A 22,768-nucleotide genomic window follows, 5' to 3' on the forward strand; every position below is an offset into this window, starting at 1 on the left:
TAGAAGTAAACTAAAATATGAAATTGAGGGCAATTTTGGTAATAGGACATGTTTATTTTCCAGGAAGCATTTGAGAGTATTGCCCTTGATGTAGGACTCAGCAGAAGGTACTACAATTTATTTCATCTAAGCAGTCAGTAAACCCAGATTGGCTGAAGAGATTTCAAATCAGGTTTCATAGACAGCTTCAGCCTCGATCAAATATGCAGTAATGTATTGGTGAATATTAAAAAAAAATCATTGTGTTTATCACAGGTGATCAGCCCCTTTAATTAATGCTGTCTTCTGTAGGCTTTTTAGTCGCTTAGTCATGGAATATGCAATTCAAGTGCCCTTCTGGCCTTAGTCAAGGTTTGTATTTTATTTTTAATCAGTATTGTGAGGAGATCGCATCATTTTATATTTGCTATTTTTGTGAAGTAATGCGATACCTGCTTCAGTCGCAGTTCTCCGAACCCTTCAAAGTACCTCGGAACTGTAACGCCAATTCACTGACAGCGAAGATAATCAGATTTGTTGAAGCAACCTTCTTCATTTCTTCAGGACTCAGGGAACTGTATCTCCCTTAAACTAAATTGAGTTAATGGCTTTATTTAGAAATCGGCCTCCTCTTCTTGAATAACCAGAATTCTGTTAGTTTTGGGAAAAAAAGTTTTCATTAAATTACCAGTGCCACAGAGTGCATTTTGTACTTATAACTTAGATCAAAAGGAGAGGAAAATGTTTCTGCTTGTTTGTCTTCCTTTCTCCTCCCCCTTTTCTAGAGACTTTCCTGAGATGATCAACTGTTGGTTTTGCTGGTTTTTCTTTTTTTGTTGCCTTTTTTTTAAACTTCATTGAAGTAGAGAAATTGCTCGGTTCCCCTCCCAATGCCGTCGTTGCTCTCCCCTCCCCCAAGTCCAATGTGTTCTTTATTAAACTGAATTAGGACATTCTAGTCTCTCTTAAGAGTGGAAATGGGAACAGCTTAAATGAGCAGCCGCATGAGACTCAGCAGCCGTTCCAACTGCACTGCAGAAGGAGCTCAGCTGCAAAGGGAATCATAATTTTTGAAGGATTTGTGCAACTGTTGAAGATTTACCAGCATTAATATTAAAAAGCAGCTAATCTGTTTTTCCCCTTCCGTTTTAAGGGTGTATAGCTTGCTTACTATGCTTGCTGTAAAATCAGTGTACTAAATATTTTGCATCCTTTCCATCCTCTTTTCACTTTTGCAATTATTTTATTTGCTTATGTTCTCATATACTGAAGTGGGTTTTTTGTTGTTGGTTTTGCCTAACAACGCCAACCTTGGGGTTTGTATGCAGATATGGGCGTGGATTTGAGATCTCTGCCATTCAAAGAAAGCCAAAATTGAAGCGCAGTAGAAAACATACGAGCAGTTGTATCCAGGATTGGGATGAAAAGGTTCTCAGCCCTATAAGCATTTGGCCTTGAGATAGCTATAGAAAATAATTGTTGGTCCTTGAAATCCATATTGCTATTTCGGTGTTTGTTCTAACCGAAATAGCCATGATCATGGTACCTTTCGACCCTTGTTTTCAGTGCCTCTCTTTATTGCTGTATCAGATGTCTTCAGGGTTTCTATAGATATTTGGGGGGGAAAAAAAAAAGTAGATCTTTTGGTTGTTATCTTCTCACCTCTCTTTCCCCTTTCGTCTCTGCTAGTTCACCCAACCACCTTGCTTGGTGTTAGAAATTATTCATTCTGTTTCAGTACTGTGCTGCTTTTTTCACGTGCTTATTTCCTGTGCCAAAAAAAACTGGAGCTGGGGCTTGAACTGTGGCTACACAAAGAGTTATGGAGGCAAACCTGGTATCTAAACAGCCTGCAAGAGCACAGGGGGCTCTGAAATGTGCCACTCTTCCTCTCCCAATTCTGTGCTTCTCAGCCATCCAGCGTTACCGCAGTCATCACATCTGAAGATGTAGGGGTAGTGCCAGCTTCGCTTGTGAGAGCTGGGTTTGAGTAATGCAGGTGCGTCCGTTCTTAGGTAGTACTCTCTTTGTTTTTAAAGCCGCTCTTCTCGGTGGGTTCTTAGTGGTAGTTGTATGTCAGTAGTGCCCAGCTAAAAGTCGTGCCCGTCTGTGCTGTCACTTAAAGGCTGGATTATAGTCGGCCCGCGTGGCAGGGGCTGCTGGTAGCATCAGTGTTAGCAGAACAGAGGCTATCAGGGAAGGAACTGCTGTATAGTCCTGTGTCTGTCCTAAAGGAAACTAGAGAGCAAGATGATGTGAATGATGGCTGTCTTGATTTAGGAATAGCTTAGCAGAAGATCTCACAGTTCTGAATAACAAAACAGGCCAATAAAAACATTCTCATAAAAAAGGGCTAAAAATTGAATAAGATAAATCCTGTTTCGTTTCTGGTGAATCTAAGTGGGGGGGTGGGATTGAAAGGAAGGGAACAGAGAACTTCTGTTTTTGGATTTCATCTTATCCACAGTTAAAAATGAAGCTTATATTCTAATAGCAAAACGACAGCCACTTGAGAAAGCCCTGTCTCAGCCTGTGTGAATGAAGGGTGGTAAGGCATGATTAAAACATGTCCGCAGTGTTGGGAGAACGCAGAGCAATGACACATTTCTGTAAGCAGGCATGCCTTAAGTTAAGTGTTATAAAACCAGTTTAGACTGCTAAGAGTGGTGGTTAAACTTGCTTTAACTGATGTGTTATGGTCCTGGAGGGAGGGACATGAGGTGGGATGGTGCCCCAGCAAATGAGCATCTGCTGATACTGTTGCTCGTGAGTAGCTGCAGGTGTTCTGTCCTGCAGAAGCTGGTTGAACATGGAGGTCTTTTTTGCATCTGCCATCTTATCCAGTCTTCTTTTTTTCAGGCTAACTAGTAATTAATCTATAAAAGCATGTAGATTTTTGCTTAAAGTGACAGCTGAAAAACTTGAAATAACTTGGACAAACCATAGGTTCCAATTCCCTTTTGATACACAGCCATGCAACCTACTGAGACAGCTTAGATCAGTGCTACAATAACATTACGGCCTTTTAATGAGTCTGCTTCCTTCAGCATCTGCTCTCCTACAGTCTTTTGTCATCCCTCTCCATTAACTCAGTTCTGAAACTGGCACTGGCTGGCATTCAGTCCTGGTTTTGCAGCCCACACCCAGCCCAACTTTCATGCACCGACTTATTTGGAGTGGATGTCTTGCTCTGAAATTCATGTGGATTCAGGCAGTTCGATAGCGTGACTGTGGCTTGATCTGTTGTTTACTAGAGTTGAAAAATTCTGCAGGTTTCAGCTTCTGTGGTGTGTGATGGAGCTGGGAGTGGTTTTTTTTATATGTTGTAACTACCATCTCCTTGCTATTTCACTGCCTGTCGTCTTCTCTAAGTTCTTCTGACTCTCCAGTGATATAGTTTATGAAGGAGGAAAAGCAGATCACCTCTATTGAAGGCTGATAACGTTGGAATATTCTTCCATTTCATGTTTACCAGAATTAAGTTATGGCATGCTTCCAGGAGAGACTACTACTTGTATTGCCTTACAATTGTTTGTCTTTGAAGAGGGAGACAGTTGGAGTGTGTAAAGGCATTTCAGCCAGCTTGGCATGTCCCTGGCTTTCAGCCTGGAGGTTGGAGCTGTGCAAGTTGCAGGGGACCACGCTGAAATGATGAAAGAGTTGGAGCAAAACCTTGTCTCTCTTGAAATCAATTGAACTCCCATTAGTTTGAGTCCAGATTCCATCCATAAATTTAAGTAGGGTATTTCTCTTTCTAGGCAGCCTACAGAAATGTTTCTGTCCTTTTGCATTTGTTTTCATGTTTCTTTGTAATGATTGCATAATTGGAATATATCTGTAATGTCAGAAATGTAATAGGTTAAGTAGCGTAAATGACTGTCGGGAAGAGAAGAAACAGAACTGCAGAACCATTGTTGCTTTAAAACTCCTGCTGCTTTAAGTTGTTGGATTTAACTGTTTAGTAGTTAGAGGAATTGTGATAAATTGCAGTGATGGGTGTTTAGGCACGAGTGCTAAACAAAAAGGAGGAAAAGCACCCTTTTCTTCCTATCATTGAAAGAAATAGAAATCATTCAGTAGGCTGCCAATGGCTTCTCAGCTGGCCAGAGACTAACCTTGGTGCCCCTAAAGCTTTAATGATGTGTACAGCACTGAAATACTCTGTAAGGTTTTAATCTGACAAGAAATGTATACTGTTAGCGTTTTGTTAAAGCTGATTGCAAATGCTCAGTGTATACAGCATCAAGCGCTTGAATTTAAGCCTGTTCAAGTACTAAAAAAAAAATGTGGTATATCTAAGGGACTGGTTTATTACTCATTATGCTTTTATCAATGTACCTGTCTGGCATTTTTTCTATGTTACCTGAAGGTAGAATAACAATGCTTTTTAAACATTTGCACTTTTCTCCCTCCAAATCAGTGATGCTTTTGAAAGGAATATTTTAATCTTTCTTTTTTCTTTTTTTTTTTTTTTTGGGGGGGGGGGGCAGGGAGAGATGGGTGTTTGAAAACAATGCAAATTTTTTCAAATGTGACTCTCATAGTCACTGAACTTTCCAGTCCTTTTGTGACTTGATTGGTGTTTTAATATAACATTCCATTATAATTTTTTCAGATTTTTACAAATGTTTCTGTGTAACGTGATGATAACAGCAGTATGTCCCACCTCCCAAACTGGAGGTGAGTTGAGGATGCTGGAGCTGCTGGAGAGGAAATTTCTATGATTTTTTTTTTTTTTTTTTTGTCTTCTGAGAGAGGGGAAGAGAGAGGTTTGTGCTAATGCCTCAGATGTAAAACCTTCTGGACTGTTTTCCAGTACCCTGAGAACTGTGACAGGTAACCCGCAGGTGAAAAGGTGCAGTAAGTGGAATTTGGTGCATGCCCAAGGGCTGACATTTTTCTCTGGTGACCACAAAACTAGCTGTGGCTGCTGGTACAGGTGGTAGCATCTGCCACCGTGGTGCTCCTGCCTGTGGGAAGAGCAGGGGATCAGGGGCCTGGCTAGCCGCCTGATTCACTTTTATACCAAAATCATGTTGGTGCTGCCTTAAGGATAAGTGCTCTACTGTGCTTACTCCTGAAATTCTTGCGGTCTTTTAATTGTCTCCTAGAGACATTTATTCTCGCTCACTGGTTTGTATCACTATTATTTCTTGTCCTTTGACTGATACTTGTCACTTCAAACTTTAAAAAGAAGGGCCAAAACCAAGGAACTTGGTGTAAATTACAACACTGTTAATAGGTGAAATGGGACATACCTCCTATATAAAAAGTGTATCGACAGATCCAATAGTGCCCTGTTTTCATGGGAAGATGCGTTCAGGGCATCTCAGCTGAGCTTTCTTACCTTGGCCCGCATAAGAGGAGGTGCATATTCCTGTGTAGGATCCCTCTTGTCCTCTAAAAGCTGGTGGCCTGTCAGTGTGAAATATCACACAGTGTTTATTTTTAGGCCCTTTGAATGTTTTGTGGAGGCTTTGTTTAGTTTCCCTTCATAATTTTTAATAGGAAGTCTTTGAAGTTGGGTTGTGGCTGAAAAATCTCATTGGCAGCCTGACCATTCATTGTTGACTCCTATCTTTTTTTAATTGTGCATCTATAAAAATCTGGAAGGGAGTGTGTTCAGAGAAACTATGAAGCAATGTATATTTCTGGAAAGGGGAAGTAAATTTGCAATTATTCTCAGCCATTATTTGTCACGTGAAAATGTTACATGCTAATGGCTGCAGATGGTGTACACAAAAACTGTGTACACACTGAAAGCCCTCTTCACTGGGAGCTATGGTTTTCTGTCATACGTTATGCTAGAACGGAAAAGGTTTCTGTCTGCCTGCAGCTATGTATTACCCTTATTTGCTGTTGCTAGCACAGACCTCGTTAATATGCATCTGGCAATGGTTAAAATTTTCTCCATGAGTGACTTCACATTTATCCATCTAGATCAAGGATTCTCCTAAGTTTAAGAAGGTAAGGACATCAGTACGCAGGAGTCTTTGGTGGAAAGCATTACGTTTAGAAAGGCAGATGTGAAGGAGGCAGAGTTAAGGTTCTGGTCTAATATTTTTTTGTGCTCTTGTTAAAATTCAGAATCAACTTTTATGTTAAAACATATTTATGTGTGCGTAGGCATGTTGTACCTCTGTGCATGTGTGTGATTGTAGACGCAGTGATTGCTTCATACTGTGGAATAGTAAAACAACCCTATAATGTGCCAATGTATTTGGTTTTATTCATCGAAAACAGTACAGACATCTGTAAAGTATTACTTTGAATTACAGTTTATGCAGTAAAAATGATAAAAGATTGCGTTCGGTATAAATTAGTCTGTTAAAATAATGCAAAGCGAAGAAGGAAGGGTGAGAGGGAGGGTAGAACAGAAGTTGGAGTTCAGTGCTCCTGACGTAAGGTGAGTGATCAGAAAAGATTTCCATGGACTGGTTTGGTTTTAGCATTAATCAGATTCCACATAGCTGTAGCAAACTAATCTACGTGCACAGATGCAGTTGGGTAACTGTGCTCCTGATTTTTTTTTTATTTTTTTTTTAATTGTCTCAGCAATGAGCATTAGTGTTGCATCTTATTCTTCAGTGACGCTCTATTTTCATACCACCGGTGGACACCTCCTGTAGATACCCTGGAAGCTGTGGAAGGCTATGTGCAAATCCCAGATTGCAATTGACTTTTCTGTGTGTCCTTTTAGATGCTGATATCTGAGTACGGTTAGCTCTGTTCAAAGCCATGGTTTTCTTTTACCTGCCTTTTCAGGCCTTTGTGGAGGCACCTGTGGTGTCCGCAGTGCTTGATTTTTGTGTTATAAAATGGGCGTGTTGCTTCTGACAAGGCAGCTGTAACACTACGACAGTGACTTGGCTTGATAGTAACTGTCTGGCTAAAACTAGTCATGAGAGAGCAGTATGTGGCCAGCTAAAACTGCTTGAATGTTCATATACTTCAGGGGAAAAAACAGTTTTGAAGAATAAGCCTTTATTGGTTTGGCAGAATGATTTTATCAGAGCACTAGAGAAGAGGCAGGATAATGGGATGAGATGAAGTAATCTAACTGCTCTGGAATAGCCCAGCTGCTACAATTTTGCATCTGATTATGTATTTCAAACTAGGAGATTTTACAGTTTCCTTTGAGGCAATAACAGTAATGGCTTATGCAGAGAGCCAGCACTTACCTTGTCTTTCTCTTACTCTGCAGATGCCTGGCACACCGAACCTATTGATCTGTGTAGGATTTGTGCTGTGGTCCATTTATTGAAGATGTGAAGCAACGTCGAGTCTGAGATTGGAATTACTGATAGACTGGAGGAAATCTTAGTCCTTGTGATGCACATGGACATGCTGAATTATAAGTAATTCTAGCTTCTTTTCCCCTCCCCTCCCTTCCCCTCACTCAGCTATCTCAGGGTTCATAGAGATTTCAATGGTTCGCGTGCCTGTAAGTTTGGAACAGAAGTGACCAAAAATGGGGGACCAGCAATTGTATAAAACTAACCATACTGCCAACAACAATGAGAACTTGTACTACCAACACCACCAAATGAACTCCCTGCCATCTCTAAATCATAGCTATGGGACATCTGTTATGGATGCTCCCCAGGTGTCCCCTCTCTCCCCCCAGTTTCCCCAAGATTCAAGAGACAGTATAGCTTTGCCTGTAGGTTCAAAAAGTCTTGGGTCAATGGATACATCTAGACAAACCAGTTGGACACATTCTGGCTCAGGAAACCATGTCCCAGTGAGGAACAATTTGAATAATCAAAGCGCAATGTGGAGCCCCCTCGGGCAGGGGGAGTCCCAGGATGGATACCAATATTCTTACTCTCAACCCAGTGAAAATCGATCGCAAAAAATTACCAGTGGGGTCCTGCATAAATTGGATTCCTTTACACAAGTATTTGCTAACCAAAATCTGAGAATTCAAGTCAACAACATGGCTCAGGTTTTGCACACCGAGTCTTCAATAGTGGATAATTCTGGTGACAGTGCGCTCAGGCAGCTGCTGTCCCAGAAACCAGCGGTTGAGCAACAGCCTGTAACTTCCAGTGTACAAAGATATCAGCCACTGCCACAGCAAACACACCAGAATTTTGCAAGCACACAGCAAAAGCAACAAATGCAAGTCATGCAGCATCAACAGTTGTACTACGACTACCAGCAGCATTTATCACAAATGCAGATGCATTCTGCGTTTCAGCAAGGACAGACGCACGTCCAACAAATGCAGTCCCAGCAGCTCTTACCGCAACAGATGCAGCACTTGCAGCAGACTCAATACTATGCTCAGTCGCAGCAGGGACATCAGCGGCTCTCAATACAGGAGATCCAACAGCAGCAGCAACAGCCAACTCGGCAGCAGCAGCAGCGGCAGTGTCCAATGCAAATAGCTCAGTATTACCAAACGCAACCTGTCATGCAGCAGTTACAGCAACAGCAGCAACAGATGCAATTGCCACTTCCTCCATATCACAGGGAAGCAGATCCAAAGACTATGCATGAACCACACCAGTACTCTCAGGATCCAAGTCATCCTGTGCAGCTTATCCAGTTGGGAGCAGTGCCTCAGTATTGCTACCAAGATCCCCATGAACAGTACAGGCACTTGTACCCGCAGAGTTTACTGCAGCAGCAGCAAGATCAGCAGAAGCAATACCCGAGTGAGAGCAGAGCGCCGTCTCTGAACTCCCACGTTGGCCTCACTCCACCAGGGACCACGGAGGATCCTGCACGGCAGGAGATTAATTCTGTAGGTAATGCTGTCCCTCATCGAACTCTTTTGCCACCCTCGGGAGTTCATCTGAACAACAAAAGCTCTCAGCAAGACTCTCCCAGCACCACATGGCCTCAGGTAGGTAATATTTTAGATCCGTGCTCAGCCAAACTTGTTTTGTAGAAGAGTAGTAAGGTGTGGAAACGAAATGGTTGCAGGAGAGCCGGAAGGTTAGGATGTGAGCAGTGGGTGTTGCTGGGATGTTTTGGGGAACTGCATTAACAGACTTCTGTCTACATCTCTGGGTTGGCTTTGGGCCAGGCTAGCGGTGGCACAGAGCTACTGCTGCTGCGGGGCTGCTGCTTCCCTCGCGAGAGGCTCTGGGAAGTTCTGCCTTGGTTTCTGGGGAGGAGGGACCCAGTTACAACAAAATGCTCTTGCTAATTTTTCAACACCCGAGGGCTCGATTGTTCAGGAAGAGTTAGTCAGCTCCCTGTTTCCAAAAGTAATACTTCAGGGTCAGAGCAAAGGCTTCAAACAGCAGGTAAGAAAACTTGCACTAGCCATGCTCACAGAGGCACTGATTTGGTAGAGGCAGGTAAGGCTCTCCACTCAGAGGCTTTTAATATTAGTAAAATCATATGCAAAATGCAAACATAATGCTGTGAAGACCTTCATTTATGCATTAATATTTCCTGAAAAATTCTTTTCTCTTTTTTTCCCTTCTTTTCCCCTCTCCTCCTTTCTTAGCAGGTGCAACTGTCAGATGGCAGACTGCAGCCGCTGTCCCCAGAACAAAGGTATTTTTAAAAGATTTTTTTTTATCTTTTTAATTGAAATATAAGAAATATAAAGGAGTGCTGCAGTTTAGAGGGAGGGGAATGCACGCTGGGTAGGTAATAGTTGTTGCTTTTCTAGAAACATCTTTAGGTTTGTGCTTTGTGAATTTAAGTTTGCGTGACTTCCACCCTCCCCCCCAGCAATAAAATCAAATAAATGCTTTGTCTTTCAAAAAAAGAAAGGGAAAAAAAAAAGGAACCAAAGAAAAAGCAAAAGCAGGGGAGCAGTTTGCTCTCAGTGTTGCATTTGTAAGAGAAGGGACGATGTGTGGTTTGGATTTGTATCTTTGGCAGCAGGGATCTTCTGTTTTTCTCAAGGTCTCACCTCTGAAGGGCTGAGGCGCCCTCCGGCATGGTTGTCTACCATAAGTAGGGGCATTGTGTCCAAGTACTTGTTAACTGCTGTCAAGAGTGGGGAAGTGTAGGTCTGTCATGATAGATCTCGTGGGTTCTCAGACTTTTCCATACCGAGGGCCACGTTTTGATGAGTGTATCCTACTCAAAACTTTACTTCTCCCCATCTTGGGAGCAGCTGATCTAGGTTATTGCCCACGTATTCCACAGCACTCATCCCGTGCTTACTTGTGGCTTCATAACCATCTAGCTGTAAAATTTTATTGACTTCCTTGACTAAAAAGCTTCCTCTGCAACAAAGGGAACATGCCAAACTAATGTCTCTTCTTCTGTTCCATGCTAAAAAAAATGAAAATAAAAGTAGTGGCCAGAACAGAGAAACACTTCCTGAGAGAGCTGATGCGAAGAACAAGCTAATGTGTTCAATATGCTTGAAGGAGTTTAAGAGTTTGCCTGCTCTAAATGGTCACATGAGGTCACACGGAGGAGTAAGAGCATCTCCTAACTTCAAACAGGTAGCAGTTCGGTTTTGGCTCTCTCCTTTCCATGTTGATGTTTGCTTGCTTTGCCATGCTTTGCTTTGCTGTCAAAACTTGTTCTTCTCAGCGCTGTTTCGTTATGTCATACCCCCTGTAAGTAGAAATGCACATAATTCTGCTAGTTTGTAGGCCAGAAGTCTTGCTTTAAAGTCAGAGGCGGTGGTGGAGGACAGAACAGTGTTTGTCCCTCTCTGTTTCCCTGCACGTTACAAAAACACCCTACAAAGTCATGTCAGGAGCGTCTAAATTTTTTTCCCCTCATGTTTGTTTATTATATTAGAAATATCAGGAACATCAAGTCTTCCTTATTTTCATTTGGACTACTTGGATGACTAAGGGATGTTTATTGGAAGCCTTCCCAGGCTTTAATTGAAGGAGCAGGATTGTTGAATCTTTGACAGCTTTCTTCCCAAGTGTTTTAGTTCTATAGGTATCAACAAATACCAAACCAAAAATGTGGGTTTGAATTGTTCTGCATAAAAATAACCTGCCCCGTCAGTCAGTCTTTCTCTGTCCTGATATTTTGGAAATTCTGTCCTAACGGGGAATACCGCAGGAAGGCAGAGAGCTACCAGAGTTACACCATCTGTGTCTTTGTTTTTAGGTGGGTGATGGAGAATTCTGTCTTTACAGTGATAAAAAGAGCACGTGTTTATCTCCCCTCCTGCAAGTTATCTTGTAAAGATGCTTAATGTGGTTATTTATCACCGAGGCTGAATCCTATGTAGGAGTCATAAATAATCTGCCAACTTTGTTCAAGGCAAATAAAGAGTCCAAGAAGCAACACTGTTGTGTGTTTTGTAACCCTGGCCACTTCTTTTCAGCCACGGTGCATACGTTGCATAGTGTATCGATCCAGAAGTAGCCCTCCCTCACTCGGGCTGAAAGCCTTTAATTGTCTGTACAGGATGAAGGAGAGAAACCACCACAGCAACCGCTGCCTAAAGAGGTGGATAGCCTTGCGCCCATCGTCATGCCAGTGTCTGTCCCTGTAAAGCTTCTGTCACCCGAGCCCAGCACGCAGCCTTCTGCCAGCGCTGCCACAGTCAAAGACAAGCCTGCCAACTCTGTGTCAGATGATGAGATGCCCGTTCTCGTGAAGATGACTTACTCTCCACCGTGCAGTCCAAAAGTGGCCAACCCCTGCTCATCCTCTGTGAGTGCTGTGTTTCTTGCCACTAACTGTCCTGTGCTTGTTAAATCCCTTTGCTTATAGTGCTGCTACTTTCTAAAACATCCGTATTTTAGAATATTTTCTGGAATCTTAATGATGCCTAATAAACAAAAAAGGGCTGTAGCATCACAGCATTTCTTCCTCAGTCATTTGAAAATATTAATTTTCCCTTTGCTGGGGAATCAAGACCTCAGCTGAAAATAAATCATTTGAAATTGGAATGTGATATTCTTTTATCCCACTAGAACAAAGGGATTTAGTATCTTTTTACTGTTTTTGTTTTTTCCTTTTCAGGCTGCTTTGTTTTTATGTTATTGCTTAAATTCAACGGTTTTATTTCTTCCTGTTTTTTAAAGTCAGATATATGTGCTTCTCATTTCAGCCAAAGATAGAAAGGCACTGTGCAGTGCTTACAGTGTGTGCTTTAAGCCAACATGAAGCTTGCCGACTCAGAGTTTTGCAATGAAGTCATTTTTCCCTTTCTCTCTGCATGCATCAGATCTAAGGGTTAATCACTGGGAATTCCAATATAAGAAAAACAGCTATGCTTAGTGCTTTCATTTCGCTCATAAAACTGAAATTGTCAGGCAGCACGAGGAATTGATGAGTACTTGAATGAGATGTGAGAATGCTCTATTGTTTTCCTGAAAGAGTCCTGGAGCAAGCAGTATTTATTTTGCGTTCCAGTGTAGGAACAGATGCTGCTCATTCCTTCAAATCCATGCTTGCAGACTACGCCATGATAAGAGATTACTGGGGAGTATAAGTACTGTATGGTATTATCTGTATAATGCAGAGAAATACTCTTGTGATTTTTTTTTTTTTTTTCCCCCCCTCATGAGGCTGTTGGCCAAACAAGGGGACAGCATATACCATAGTGGGTGACTCCTTGTAATATTTGTGTATTTATCACCCCCCTCCTGACCCTTCACTCAGACGTACACACTAATTTCAAATATATATAAAATCTTTTACTCTCTTCCTTTCAGACAGAGGTTTTACACATAAACTTCCACTTTACTGTGGAAGCCATCATCTCACAATACTTAGCTTGCAACTCAGCAGTACAATTTTTCTTATCTATTTCTAGTTTCTGAAGAGAAAAGGGATGGTCTTTTCTGAATCTTTGAGGTCTGAGTGGGAGATCTTCTCTAGAGACTTCAGAGTAGGTGGCTTGGGCTTGTGTGTTTCTGCAGCGTATGTAAAGTGACTGTGATTAAATCTGCCAGTGTTTGGCTAAATGCGCATTCATTCACTCAAAATTATGCTTGCAGTCTTTGTTATTGCCCAAGCAAACTAGACTCGTGCAGTTTCCTCTCTGGATCCGACCTTTTATATAAGCAATAGCACTGGAAACGTTCAAAGATCAAAAGATCTACGGTTCCCTCTTCATCTGTAAAGAGATTGTGCCATTAGAGACTTTTTTTTTTTTAATACCAAAGAACTAGAGCTGTGTTGCATTTATTTATACTGTGCTTTGAGCTGTCCAGAAAAGCTCACACAAAGCTCATGGAATCAGTAAAATCAAACAGCAGAAGGAAACTAAATATTCAGCAAGACTACAGGACAGTGAGCTGAAGCTAGCAGTTAAGTGAAGTCCATCAGGATCTACCCAGGGTGGGCCTATCAGGGTGCGGTAGCAGGGCCCACAAGGATGCATTCAGTCTTGGATAATGGAAATCAGTTCCAGGAGCTTCAGAGAAGTATTGAGGTGATTCTGCATTGAGAGCCCACGGACACCACGATCTCCTTTAATATTCAGTGTGATCTTTTTTGAAAGTAGTGTTGGCTTAACCACACTGAGGCTAAGGTATACTGTAGGTGAAGCAGCGTAGGAGATGGAGGTGTATAGGACTTCTAAGATGTTGTCTTGGTTGGTTAGTTTGCTTTACACTAGTAAGAAAGGAATACCAGGTCTTTAACATTTAAAGAGCAGAACAAAATGAGCCCTTAATCAAAGACTTGGATCTAGCCTTCCGGGGTTTTTTTAAGGTTTTGGTTTGTTTGGTTTTTTTGCTTGAGTTTAGGGTTTTTTCCCCCTTTCTTCTTTTTGAACACTAAATGTTCACCGTCGTGATGCACTGTGTCTGTGGTTACAGGTAACCCTCACCCTTTCACTGTTCTGAATGTCCATTATCAACAAAACTCTCTGTAAAGCTGCATTTTTTTCCTGCAAAAGGAAAACTCTTCCAAAACTTAATTTTTTTGGAGAGAAAAAATGTCAACAGCTGTTGGAGAGGGTACAGCCATGATCTAACAGAGAGGACAGGACCTCTGTAATCAAAAACATTTCCACAAGCTGGAACGTATTAACATAAGGGATAAAGGGTGACAGTGCTAATGCTCCTTTAACATGATTTTTATTGGGTGAATGCGATTCTCAAGAACCACCCATGGTGTAAAGATGTATGTTGTCTAAACATACATTGTAGTAATTTATTTAGTAGTAGAATTTACCAGATGATGCAGACATCCTGGAGTAACCCTATCTGTCAAAAATTTCCTTCCACTTTCCGAGTTTATTCTAAGGAAGATTTACAATCTGAACACCTGAAAGCAGTATATTTAATACTGTGTTCATCTACCAGCTTCTGTGTGTTCTTAAAGCACAACCTGAGAACCTGTTTCTTCCCACCTCACCCCCACCCCCCAGAAATCCAGATTTCAGGTTTGCACAAATTCTGTGCCTTCTGCTTCTGTGGACTCTAGGGATTTGTTAAATGATTTTTAACATTTCTAGAATTCTAGGCACGTTACAGTGTGTGAATTTCCCAAATGGTCTTCTACTATCCTTTTTCCTCCAAGGAAAGAGGAGAGAGTTAAGTTCAAGATTTGTTGCAGCTGGACTGTACTCAAGCTGATGGGAATGCAGTGATAAGAGGCAAAGAATTTGAATTTACTACATTTTTCTTCCTTTCCTGCTGCTGAGTACTGCAGTAATTTCACTGAGCTCATGTGTCCTTCCTAGTCAAACAAAATAAATGCCTTGGAAAACATCTCATATAAAGTTTCTAATAAATTGTGACTGGGTAATGAAGTAACTCCCAACAGCCTGTGTGTGTTCAGTGCAAATAGAAGTGCCCAGAGTGTTCGGGTGGAGCCGAAGAAGGGTGTGGGAGATTCGTGGCCTGGGAGAGCCGTTCCCTGCACCTTCAAAAGCTGGCAGCAGCCTCTCTGTGTCTGTGGCTCAGCCCTACCTTGACCCAGAGGGCTTGCTGAGAGAGGTGAGGGTAATTTGTCCTGGTTTTTCTCACTCCCCTGAGGTTTCTGTGTAGCACCAGATACTGTACTGACCAGGCTTATGGTGGTACCTGAATAACTGCCTGGTGGTAACAGCTTTTCTGTGGCTGTTGCCCTAAGCTGTAGGGGATTGTGTGCAAACAACATTTAAGCATGCCTAAATACTAAATTAGCGTGTGTTTTCATTTAGGAAATTAGTAAAAAACCTCATCAAAGTGCTGTAAAATTGGAAGAAAACTTCAAACCATTGCAGGACAAGAAGAAGTATCGGCACAGACCCGAACCTCTCTTCATACCTCCTCCTTCCTTCAACTTCAGCATGTCCCACTCCGGTGCCACCCTGTACCAGAGTCAGCTTCGCTCTCCCCGTGTCCTCGGAGATCACCTGCTAGACCGGACGCATGAGCTCCCCCCCTACACTCCACCACCGATGCTTAGTCCAGTTCGGCAAGGGTCTGGTCTCTTCAGCAGTGTTATCACGTCATCTCATAGCACCTCACATACTCAGCTGCCGCTTACTCCACTGACACCTACTCCGCGGGTGCTGCTGTGTCGGTCTAGTAAGTGTTACATTTACAGAGTGGCAGTACATAGTAAATACCACTGTCCTCTCTTCTGGTGTTACCACATTGATGATTTTTACGTGTGCTCACATGCACGGCAAGATGGAAAAGTCCATCTTTATCAGGGTTTTTGCCTTGGATTTTGTAGAGGTGGTGTTAAAGCATAAAGTGAATAGAGAGCCTAACCAGTGAGTAAGGCTGTGATCTTTCAATGCGGTCTGCCTCAAGAAAGGACCACCATGCCTCTTGTTACATCTGGGCCTTCTGAAGTGGAGGGAAAAGACTTGGTTTTGAGACATGGGGTTCATTTTGTTGTTCAGTGCTTCACAAGAAAAGGTGTCTAATCATACATGATCAGGGCAGTAGAAACCTCTGCAAGTTAGGACATTTCTGTTATAGATAACAATTTAGACTGTTTCTGTATAAATATTGATAAAGGGTAATTTTTGCTTAATAGACTGGAGTAATGTTGATGTTAATAGGGAGGTGGCAATGCAGCCCGGGAGGTGGAGCATCAGCAGCAATACAGTTGTTACCAAAATACCCTTTTAAACTCAAACTCCAATCTCTGTTTCAGATAGTATTGATGGAAGTGTCATTCCGGTGACGCCTGGGCCTGGAGAGCAGACTGTTGAACCGTAAGAAAAACAATATTGGTTTTGTCACTGCTTTTATAGACCGGCTCCAGCCTAGAGTGTGTGGCGTGAAGTGTTTTGAACTGGGCAGGTAGTGTTCAACTGCCTGAAGTCATCTTGGGCTGGATGCATTTAAGGTTGCTCTGGATGGTGGCTGAGGGCATTGGGACCAAAGAGGCTGCGGGAGATGTGGATGTCGTGGCTCAAAAATGCTGGGAGAGGCTTGGTGGGAGCCACCGAATGTGAAAAAAGGGTTAGTGATGGCTGGGAAGAGGGCCGTGAGGAGAACATATGCTGATCCAGTACTCTTGCTTTTATATATATTAACTGTGACGCTTTGGAGAGGTGTTACCTGGTAGGTTCCCCAAGGCAGTCTGCAAATAGGATTGACCCTCAGCAGTAATGTCTCTCTCTGCTCTCTGCTGAAGAGTGCCATCCTCTACGGAACAGAAAGTTATTGTTTCTGGCATCTAGCCTCTTTGCTAGTCAGCATGCATATAGGCTAGCTTGGGTTGTCCGTAAGGTATGATGTCTCAGTATAGTTTAAATTGTGTATTGAAATGTTGGGTTCCCTCAAGAGATCAGTTCTCTCTCATATTCAAAGTAGTTATCCCACTGAGAGTAAAGCATTGCATAAAGCGATCTGACACAATTTGCTGCCCTTCCAGTGTAATAAAAGTTTTGTTGGAAACATAGTGAACACTAATGTGACTTCCATTTTTTCCTGCACGTTGTGTAGTTGAATGCTTATTTATTTGTCTTTATAGACGAATAAATATCGGGTCCAGGTTCCAGGCTGATATTCCTGAGCTGCAGGACAGATGGCTAATGGAGAAAGATGTGCACAAGGCTACTTTGGTTTGGAAACCATGGCCGGAACTGGAAAACAAAGTCTTCCAACAAAGAGGTACAATGATTTGCCATTTTAGAAGTTCATACATCACCCTGTGCCTGTTGAAGAAATTCACATTGATTTCTCATGGATATACTGTACAAAACGTTCAAGAGAGTAGTAATTACTGAGAATGCAGAGCAAGAGACCAGAACCGCATGTTACAGATTCAGAGTAAGAACATTATATAGTGTCACTTAAAGTGAAGTCTGGATGAACTGTTTCCTGGTAGCCGAGGGGGAAAGGTCGTTGCTGGGAAGTGGTTTTTTGGGTACTGAATTGCCTGGTAAGGGCAGAGATCACAGATGAGAGGCAGCTGATGGTTCCTGGGCCTTTCCTGTGACCATAACTGAGAGGAAATGTGATGGGCTCAGTGGCTTCTTCCAGTCCTGAGCAGAGTTTGTTCCTGCTTCCAGCACAACTCATTTCTGTTTCTCTACCCTGGCTGGAGCCTTCTTGGCACAGCAACATCACTGGCCTGTGCAAGCCACTGCCTCACAGGCAGATCTCTGCCTCTGGCTCTGCAGTAGCCTGTTCCGTCCCAAGGATGCACTCTGCAAATCCCGTCACATCCCCTCCTCAGTGAGTGATCCTAAAACCAGGAGATGAGGTGCTGGGGAGAGAGAGTATGAAAGCTGTTGCCCTGAACTACATTGTCTGTGAGCGGCATTACAGAATCCTCATCTCTGGATGTTTGGCTGACAGGCTACTGTATTAGCAGTAAAATGTTGACTTGTTTCTGACAGTGGAAGACCTTTTAAATATGAGCTGTTCCAGTGTGTTACCTGGTGGAGGAACTAACTCAGAATACGCTTTGCACTCTCTCTTTGAGGCGAAAGGAGATATTATGGTAAGATAAGAAGCTGAAAGGGGAGATATGATCCTCTTCTGCAGATAAATTAGCATGCTTTATTAAATGGATTTAGATACGGTTATATAAAAAAGAGATTTCTGATTGATTAGCAGTGATGCTTTAAACATCCTGTAACATTTTTGGGGAATGACTTTTCCCTTTCATTCTTTAATAAATTTAAATTTCAAAGCAGTGCCTCTCTGAAGGCTTACTATATATTTCATATAGATAAGATTATTTAGTTTATAGCCTTGGGGCTTTGAATGTCTCCCAGTGCTTGCTCCAGCCCTGATATTTCACAAGCTTTATATTTGGTCACAGAGAGCTTAGTCCTCTTCTAGCCCTTATAAAAACCCTTTTTTGTAGCAGCAATCACATCTACTTATTCGTTCAGAACAGTGAGGTAATTGCACACAGTTCTCATATAAATAATACATTTCAAGTATTTGCATTAGTTTAGTGATGGGAATGTTATTAACTAGGGCAAAACATCCATTTTGCCCAGTATTAGGGAAAGACAAGGCCCTGCACCGGTTCCTGGAAAGCTAATTTAAAACAAAATGCAACTTCACAGGATTGTCTGATACAGTGTTTTTTAGCTTGTGTCCCAGTTTCCTTAGGCTCTGTTAGCTGTATCTGAGGGGTCTGAGACAGGTGACTGAACTTACTGTGAGGACATGAAATTTGCTATACTGGGGGTCTGCATTGTCACGGGAAAAATTTTGGGGATGCACAAATCATCTGTCTCCCCTGATCCAAAGGAGGATTAACTATACTTGCTGTCATTCCTGACAGATGTTGACCTAAACAAGATATTCTAAAAGACTTCATGCTATAAATATTAATGCTATCAAACCAACCATTAAATATTAGTATTAATTAACACTATCAAATCAAACACTATAAACGTATTTGTATGTGGCAAGCAGAAGGGGGGAAGAGCTGAAAGTTGCTAATAGCTACATTTGTGCTAATTAAGGCAGGACAGGTGTGCATTAGGTGCTTTTCTGTGAGGTACAGTGTTAATGGGCCTTGGAGTAATTTGATGTGATTTTGTATGACAGAAAAGAAAAAGAGAGAGAAAATTTATTCATATCTTCGTACAAAATAGTCTTCTAAATGCAGTTGTATGCAGCAGCTGACTGCATTTGCTAATTCTGTTTTTCTCTGCTTTTTCATTTAGGTTGCTCTTGAGAAGCTGCTGTTGAGAAAGCCAGTGAGATTGAAGTGTCATCCTTTGGCAAATTACCACTACGCGGGTAGGTTTCTTTGCGATCTCTGTATCTGCTGGTTTATAGAGTCCAAGGCTGGCATCCCAGGCTGGAGCACGGGATCACGCTGCACTCTCTGCTGTCTGCTGCAGGGATGGCAGCCTCTAATAGAGAGGTGATGTGGACAGTGCCGAATGGTACTTCCGGAGCCTTTTGTTACAAGTCTGGCAGTTTTTCACCTGACTGACAATGTACAGAAACTTTGCATCCATGTTGCTGTGTAGGGTTCTACAGATTTAAAACTGCCTTCAGTAATTTTTTTCCTCTTTTAAACTAAATTTTAACGTGTTGATCTCCTTTTAAAATTGCTGCTAGTCACAGATTATAATTTATTAGCAGTAAGGTCTTCATTTTCTGGTATGTAGATGTCTGCCATCATGCCTTCCTTGTCTGAGGTGATGGTGCATGATAAATGAATACGATAATCATGAGCATCCTTCCAAAGAGGCAGTGCTGTAACTCTCGCTAGTGTCTTAGTGCTGAATACAGAGCCTGTCTTTGCATGGATCTAGCTGAAAAAAAAACAGGTCTGGGATGGTGGCTTCTTTAACAAACACAGCAAGAACCGCATTTTGGTGATGAAGCAGAAGTGCTCTGTGAAATACACACGGTGGGTTAAGCCACTGGACTTAAACTGTGTCAGCTAAGCATAGGTGGCAAATGCCTCTCCTCTGCAGCCCTCCATGTTATTACTTAATGCTTCGTAGTGGCTAACAACCGCTTGGACATACAGAATAGGGTTTTACATAAGAGATTTAAGAATTTATCTCCAGTTTAGGCTCAATAGGAAATAAGTCAAGAATCTTCTGGTGGTCAGTCAGTCAATCACAATGTCCCAGGGTCATATACTCATTTCCAGTTATAGTCATTGTGCCACATAAGTATGGAAGCAAGCTACTTCCTGGCTGTAGCAGCTCGCTGGAAAGATTCCCAAGTAACAAGGACTCTTTTGTAAAGCAACTCCTTAACCCCTTGGCCTGAGAATAGGAACAGAAACATGTCTGATGGCAGCTGATAATGAGAGTGAATGAATGTGAAGATCAGGTTTTCAGTCTTGGCTGGGGGAGACGCCTAGTGCCTTTGATAACAGCTCTGTTGCAGTCCAAAGGGTGGACATGGGGGTGGACGGAGAAGGAGGACGTCAGGCAGGAACTTTGACCAGGGTCTCTTGTCTGAAGAGATGACACCAAATCATGTATGAGAGACAGTCCAGGGCATGAGAGCAGGAAGATGAGGAGATACCCCAGCAGCCTCATCCTCACTGAGCGATCTAATTAGCAGAGCAGATAGATAAGAAATTTCTGCCTGTGTGGCAGAGGAGGAGGAACAGTCTTTACTGAAGCAACTTCACAGTAGTTTCAGAAAGTGTTCTATTGTGATGCAGGGAGGAGCCAGGCGAGATCGTTTTGTTTAATCTTTCACATGAGATGACGCTAATCCTCGTTAACTAGCACTGAGACCTGTGGACATCAGTGTATCCCTATTTCTTAAGCAGGAAAGGAAGTTTGATTCTGCTTATCACAGCATGAAACAAAATCTCACCAGTCTGGATTTAAGTACCATAAAATAACAAGACAAAGCATTACTTACTAATGCTCTTGAATGCAACGTGTGATTGCAACTTATATTGACAGCCACACTCTAGCACCATGCAGCAGCTCTTGAATAACAGTTTATTTGTGGTTGATAATCAGCCACTCAAGGCATATGGGAATTTCTCACAATCTAGTGCATGAATAGCTTAATATAGCTTCAAGTGGCATTTGTTTGGGTTAACTCTTTGGGTTTTCTGCTCCATACTCAGAAATCACAACTCTCAAGCACCACCACATTTAAAGGTGGAATAGACCAAAACAGAGCATGGCACTGACTCATGAGAATTAACTGTTTCCACAAACAATAAATATCCAAACTCATCCTTAGCATTGCCCTCAAATGAGGGTACAAGCGAATAGCTCACCTTTGAAACCCGTTGGCTTGTGAGGGAAGCAAGTTGTAAAACTTGAGGCTTTTCTGTTGTGTGCCAAGAGAGCTGGGCATGCTGACCCAGGGCTGCTTGGAAGAACACCCTAATCTCTCTGTGCTAATGCTTTGCCATCTGTCAGGATGGTGTTTTAGGGAAGAGAGAGGGAACATGTGTCTAATACAAGAGGAGTGCTGTTGCAAACCCTTGAATTGTTTTCACTTGAACAGTGGAATTTCTCAGCTCTGAAGTTCTCCTGCAGTGAGAATTGCAGGAGAGATGGTCTCTGAAATAATGTGCTTCAGGCAGTCTGAAAACTTCTTGTACATACTGAGATAGGGTATGGATCAGACCCAGCATATGCTGTAGGTAATGGATTCGAGCCACCTCTCAGGGGGGCTCCCTGGGCGTAGGTGTTGCCCCCTCAAAACCCCCAGATTGGGCCCAAAATTTGTGGAAGATATTTATTGACAGTAAATCAGTGCAAAACCAATATGGCAGATAAAATGTAGAATAAATGTCTAAACATAAAGATCAGCTTTAAAATTTGATCTGTATTCCAAAGTCCAAAATTCTTTCTTGCTGCATTGCAGATATCTCTCTATACACGTTCTCTATATCTCCCTCAAGCTAACAAGAGCAAAAGCGGTCTCCCAGCAACCAGAGTTAAAAACAGCTTTTCTTCTGTTTCTTTTCCTACACAGGATTTATTCTATTAATTAGGTTACTTCCAATTAACCCGCATAATCTTATAAGGGTCTCTGCTAATACCACAGCTATTGGGGAAACTGTAAGGCCTGAATCCTCCATAGGTGTACAATAAAATTAGTTTGTGGAAGTGATATTCATCCCCCCCCCCCCCCCCCAGGTGGGTGGGGTAGAGGCAGGAGAGCATGGCTAGAGAGGTTAGCTGAAAACTAAAATCTCTCCTTTGGTGTTGTCATGCTTTTTAAAGTTGTACTTTGGCATAGTAGAGCAGGCTCCTGGACTGCATCAGTGCATTTACACCTGCCCAAAGGGAGGGTAAATGCAAATGCCTGGCAAGTTGTGTAAGAAGGGAATGATGCTGGTTCAGGGTGGGAAAGATGGCAAGGCAGTGTGTCAGCAAAAAGATCTTTGGGTGATAACAGAATAAATAAAACTTGTGGCTTGAAGCCAGTGCCTTTCTCTGACGCTTAAGAGAGCTTTAGTGTAAATCCCTGTGGAAATAACTAATGCATGCTTATATCCAGTACTGGAAAAGCCTGCAGAAAACAGGTTGCAGAAAAGTTAATTTTGTAGTTTTCAGCATATGACGGAGCTGTGAGATACCTGCTCTAAGCTTGTGAGCCTGGGAGTTGAAACTGAAAAGCAAAACATTTGAAGTTTAATAAAAAAAAAAAATTTTTTTTTTTTTATAGACATAAGTAACCTGTAGAGTTCAATACCATGCATGGTGCCAAGCCCAAGTTGATTGAATTCAGTGCAGAGGCAAGCATTTCTATGGAGAATAGTAACATTGACAGGAATATTAGGGATTTCTTTTGATAAAAGTTTTAGATGCTTCAGAAACTGTCAGACAGACTGAAGTAGAATCTTCTCATAGTATAAGTCATTTCAGAGGCATTCGCTTTATGTCTTCTTGCATATCCTTCCTTTAATGTATGTAATGCTGCCCACTGTTACAAACAGGACACTGCTTTGATGCAGTAGAGCAATTCTGTGTTCCTTCTGTTTGACTAATACTGAGGAAGCACAAATTCATTTCAAT

General features: G+C 42.1%; 1 protein-coding gene across 12 annotated transcripts in view; it reads left to right on the top strand.

Moving 5' to 3' along the window:
* The window catches only part of TRERF1 (transcriptional regulating factor 1), a 102,503-nt gene that overhangs the window by 74,044 nt on the left and 5,691 nt on the right, over positions 1-22,768 (top strand). For 6 of the 12 annotated variants that reach the window (XM_076334477.1, XM_076334476.1, XM_076334479.1 and 3 more), the window contains 9 exons: positions 7,184-8,833; positions 9,446-9,495; positions 10,250-10,403; positions 11,335-11,583; positions 15,032-15,401; positions 15,982-16,042; positions 16,807-16,946; positions 17,678-17,781; positions 18,968-19,043. In XM_076334477.1, coding sequence (XP_076190592.1) covers positions 7,451-8,833; positions 9,446-9,495; positions 10,250-10,403; positions 11,335-11,583; positions 15,032-15,401; positions 15,982-16,042; positions 16,807-16,946; positions 17,678-17,781; positions 18,968-19,043 — 2,587 coding nt within the window. In that variant the 5' untranslated portion in view covers positions 7,184-7,450. The remainder of the gene's footprint in view (positions 1-7,183; positions 8,834-9,445; positions 9,496-10,249; positions 10,404-11,334; positions 11,584-15,031; positions 15,402-15,981; positions 16,043-16,806; positions 16,947-17,677; positions 17,782-18,967; positions 19,044-22,768) is intronic. The other 6 variants (XM_076334486.1, XM_076334482.1, XM_076334483.1 and 3 more) reach the window with 6 other exon arrangements.

This window comes from Aptenodytes patagonicus, chromosome 3 (assembly GCF_965638725.1).
Source record: "Aptenodytes patagonicus chromosome 3, bAptPat1.pri.cur, whole genome shotgun sequence".
Lineage (NCBI taxonomy): Eukaryota > Metazoa > Chordata > Aves > Sphenisciformes > Spheniscidae > Aptenodytes > Aptenodytes patagonicus.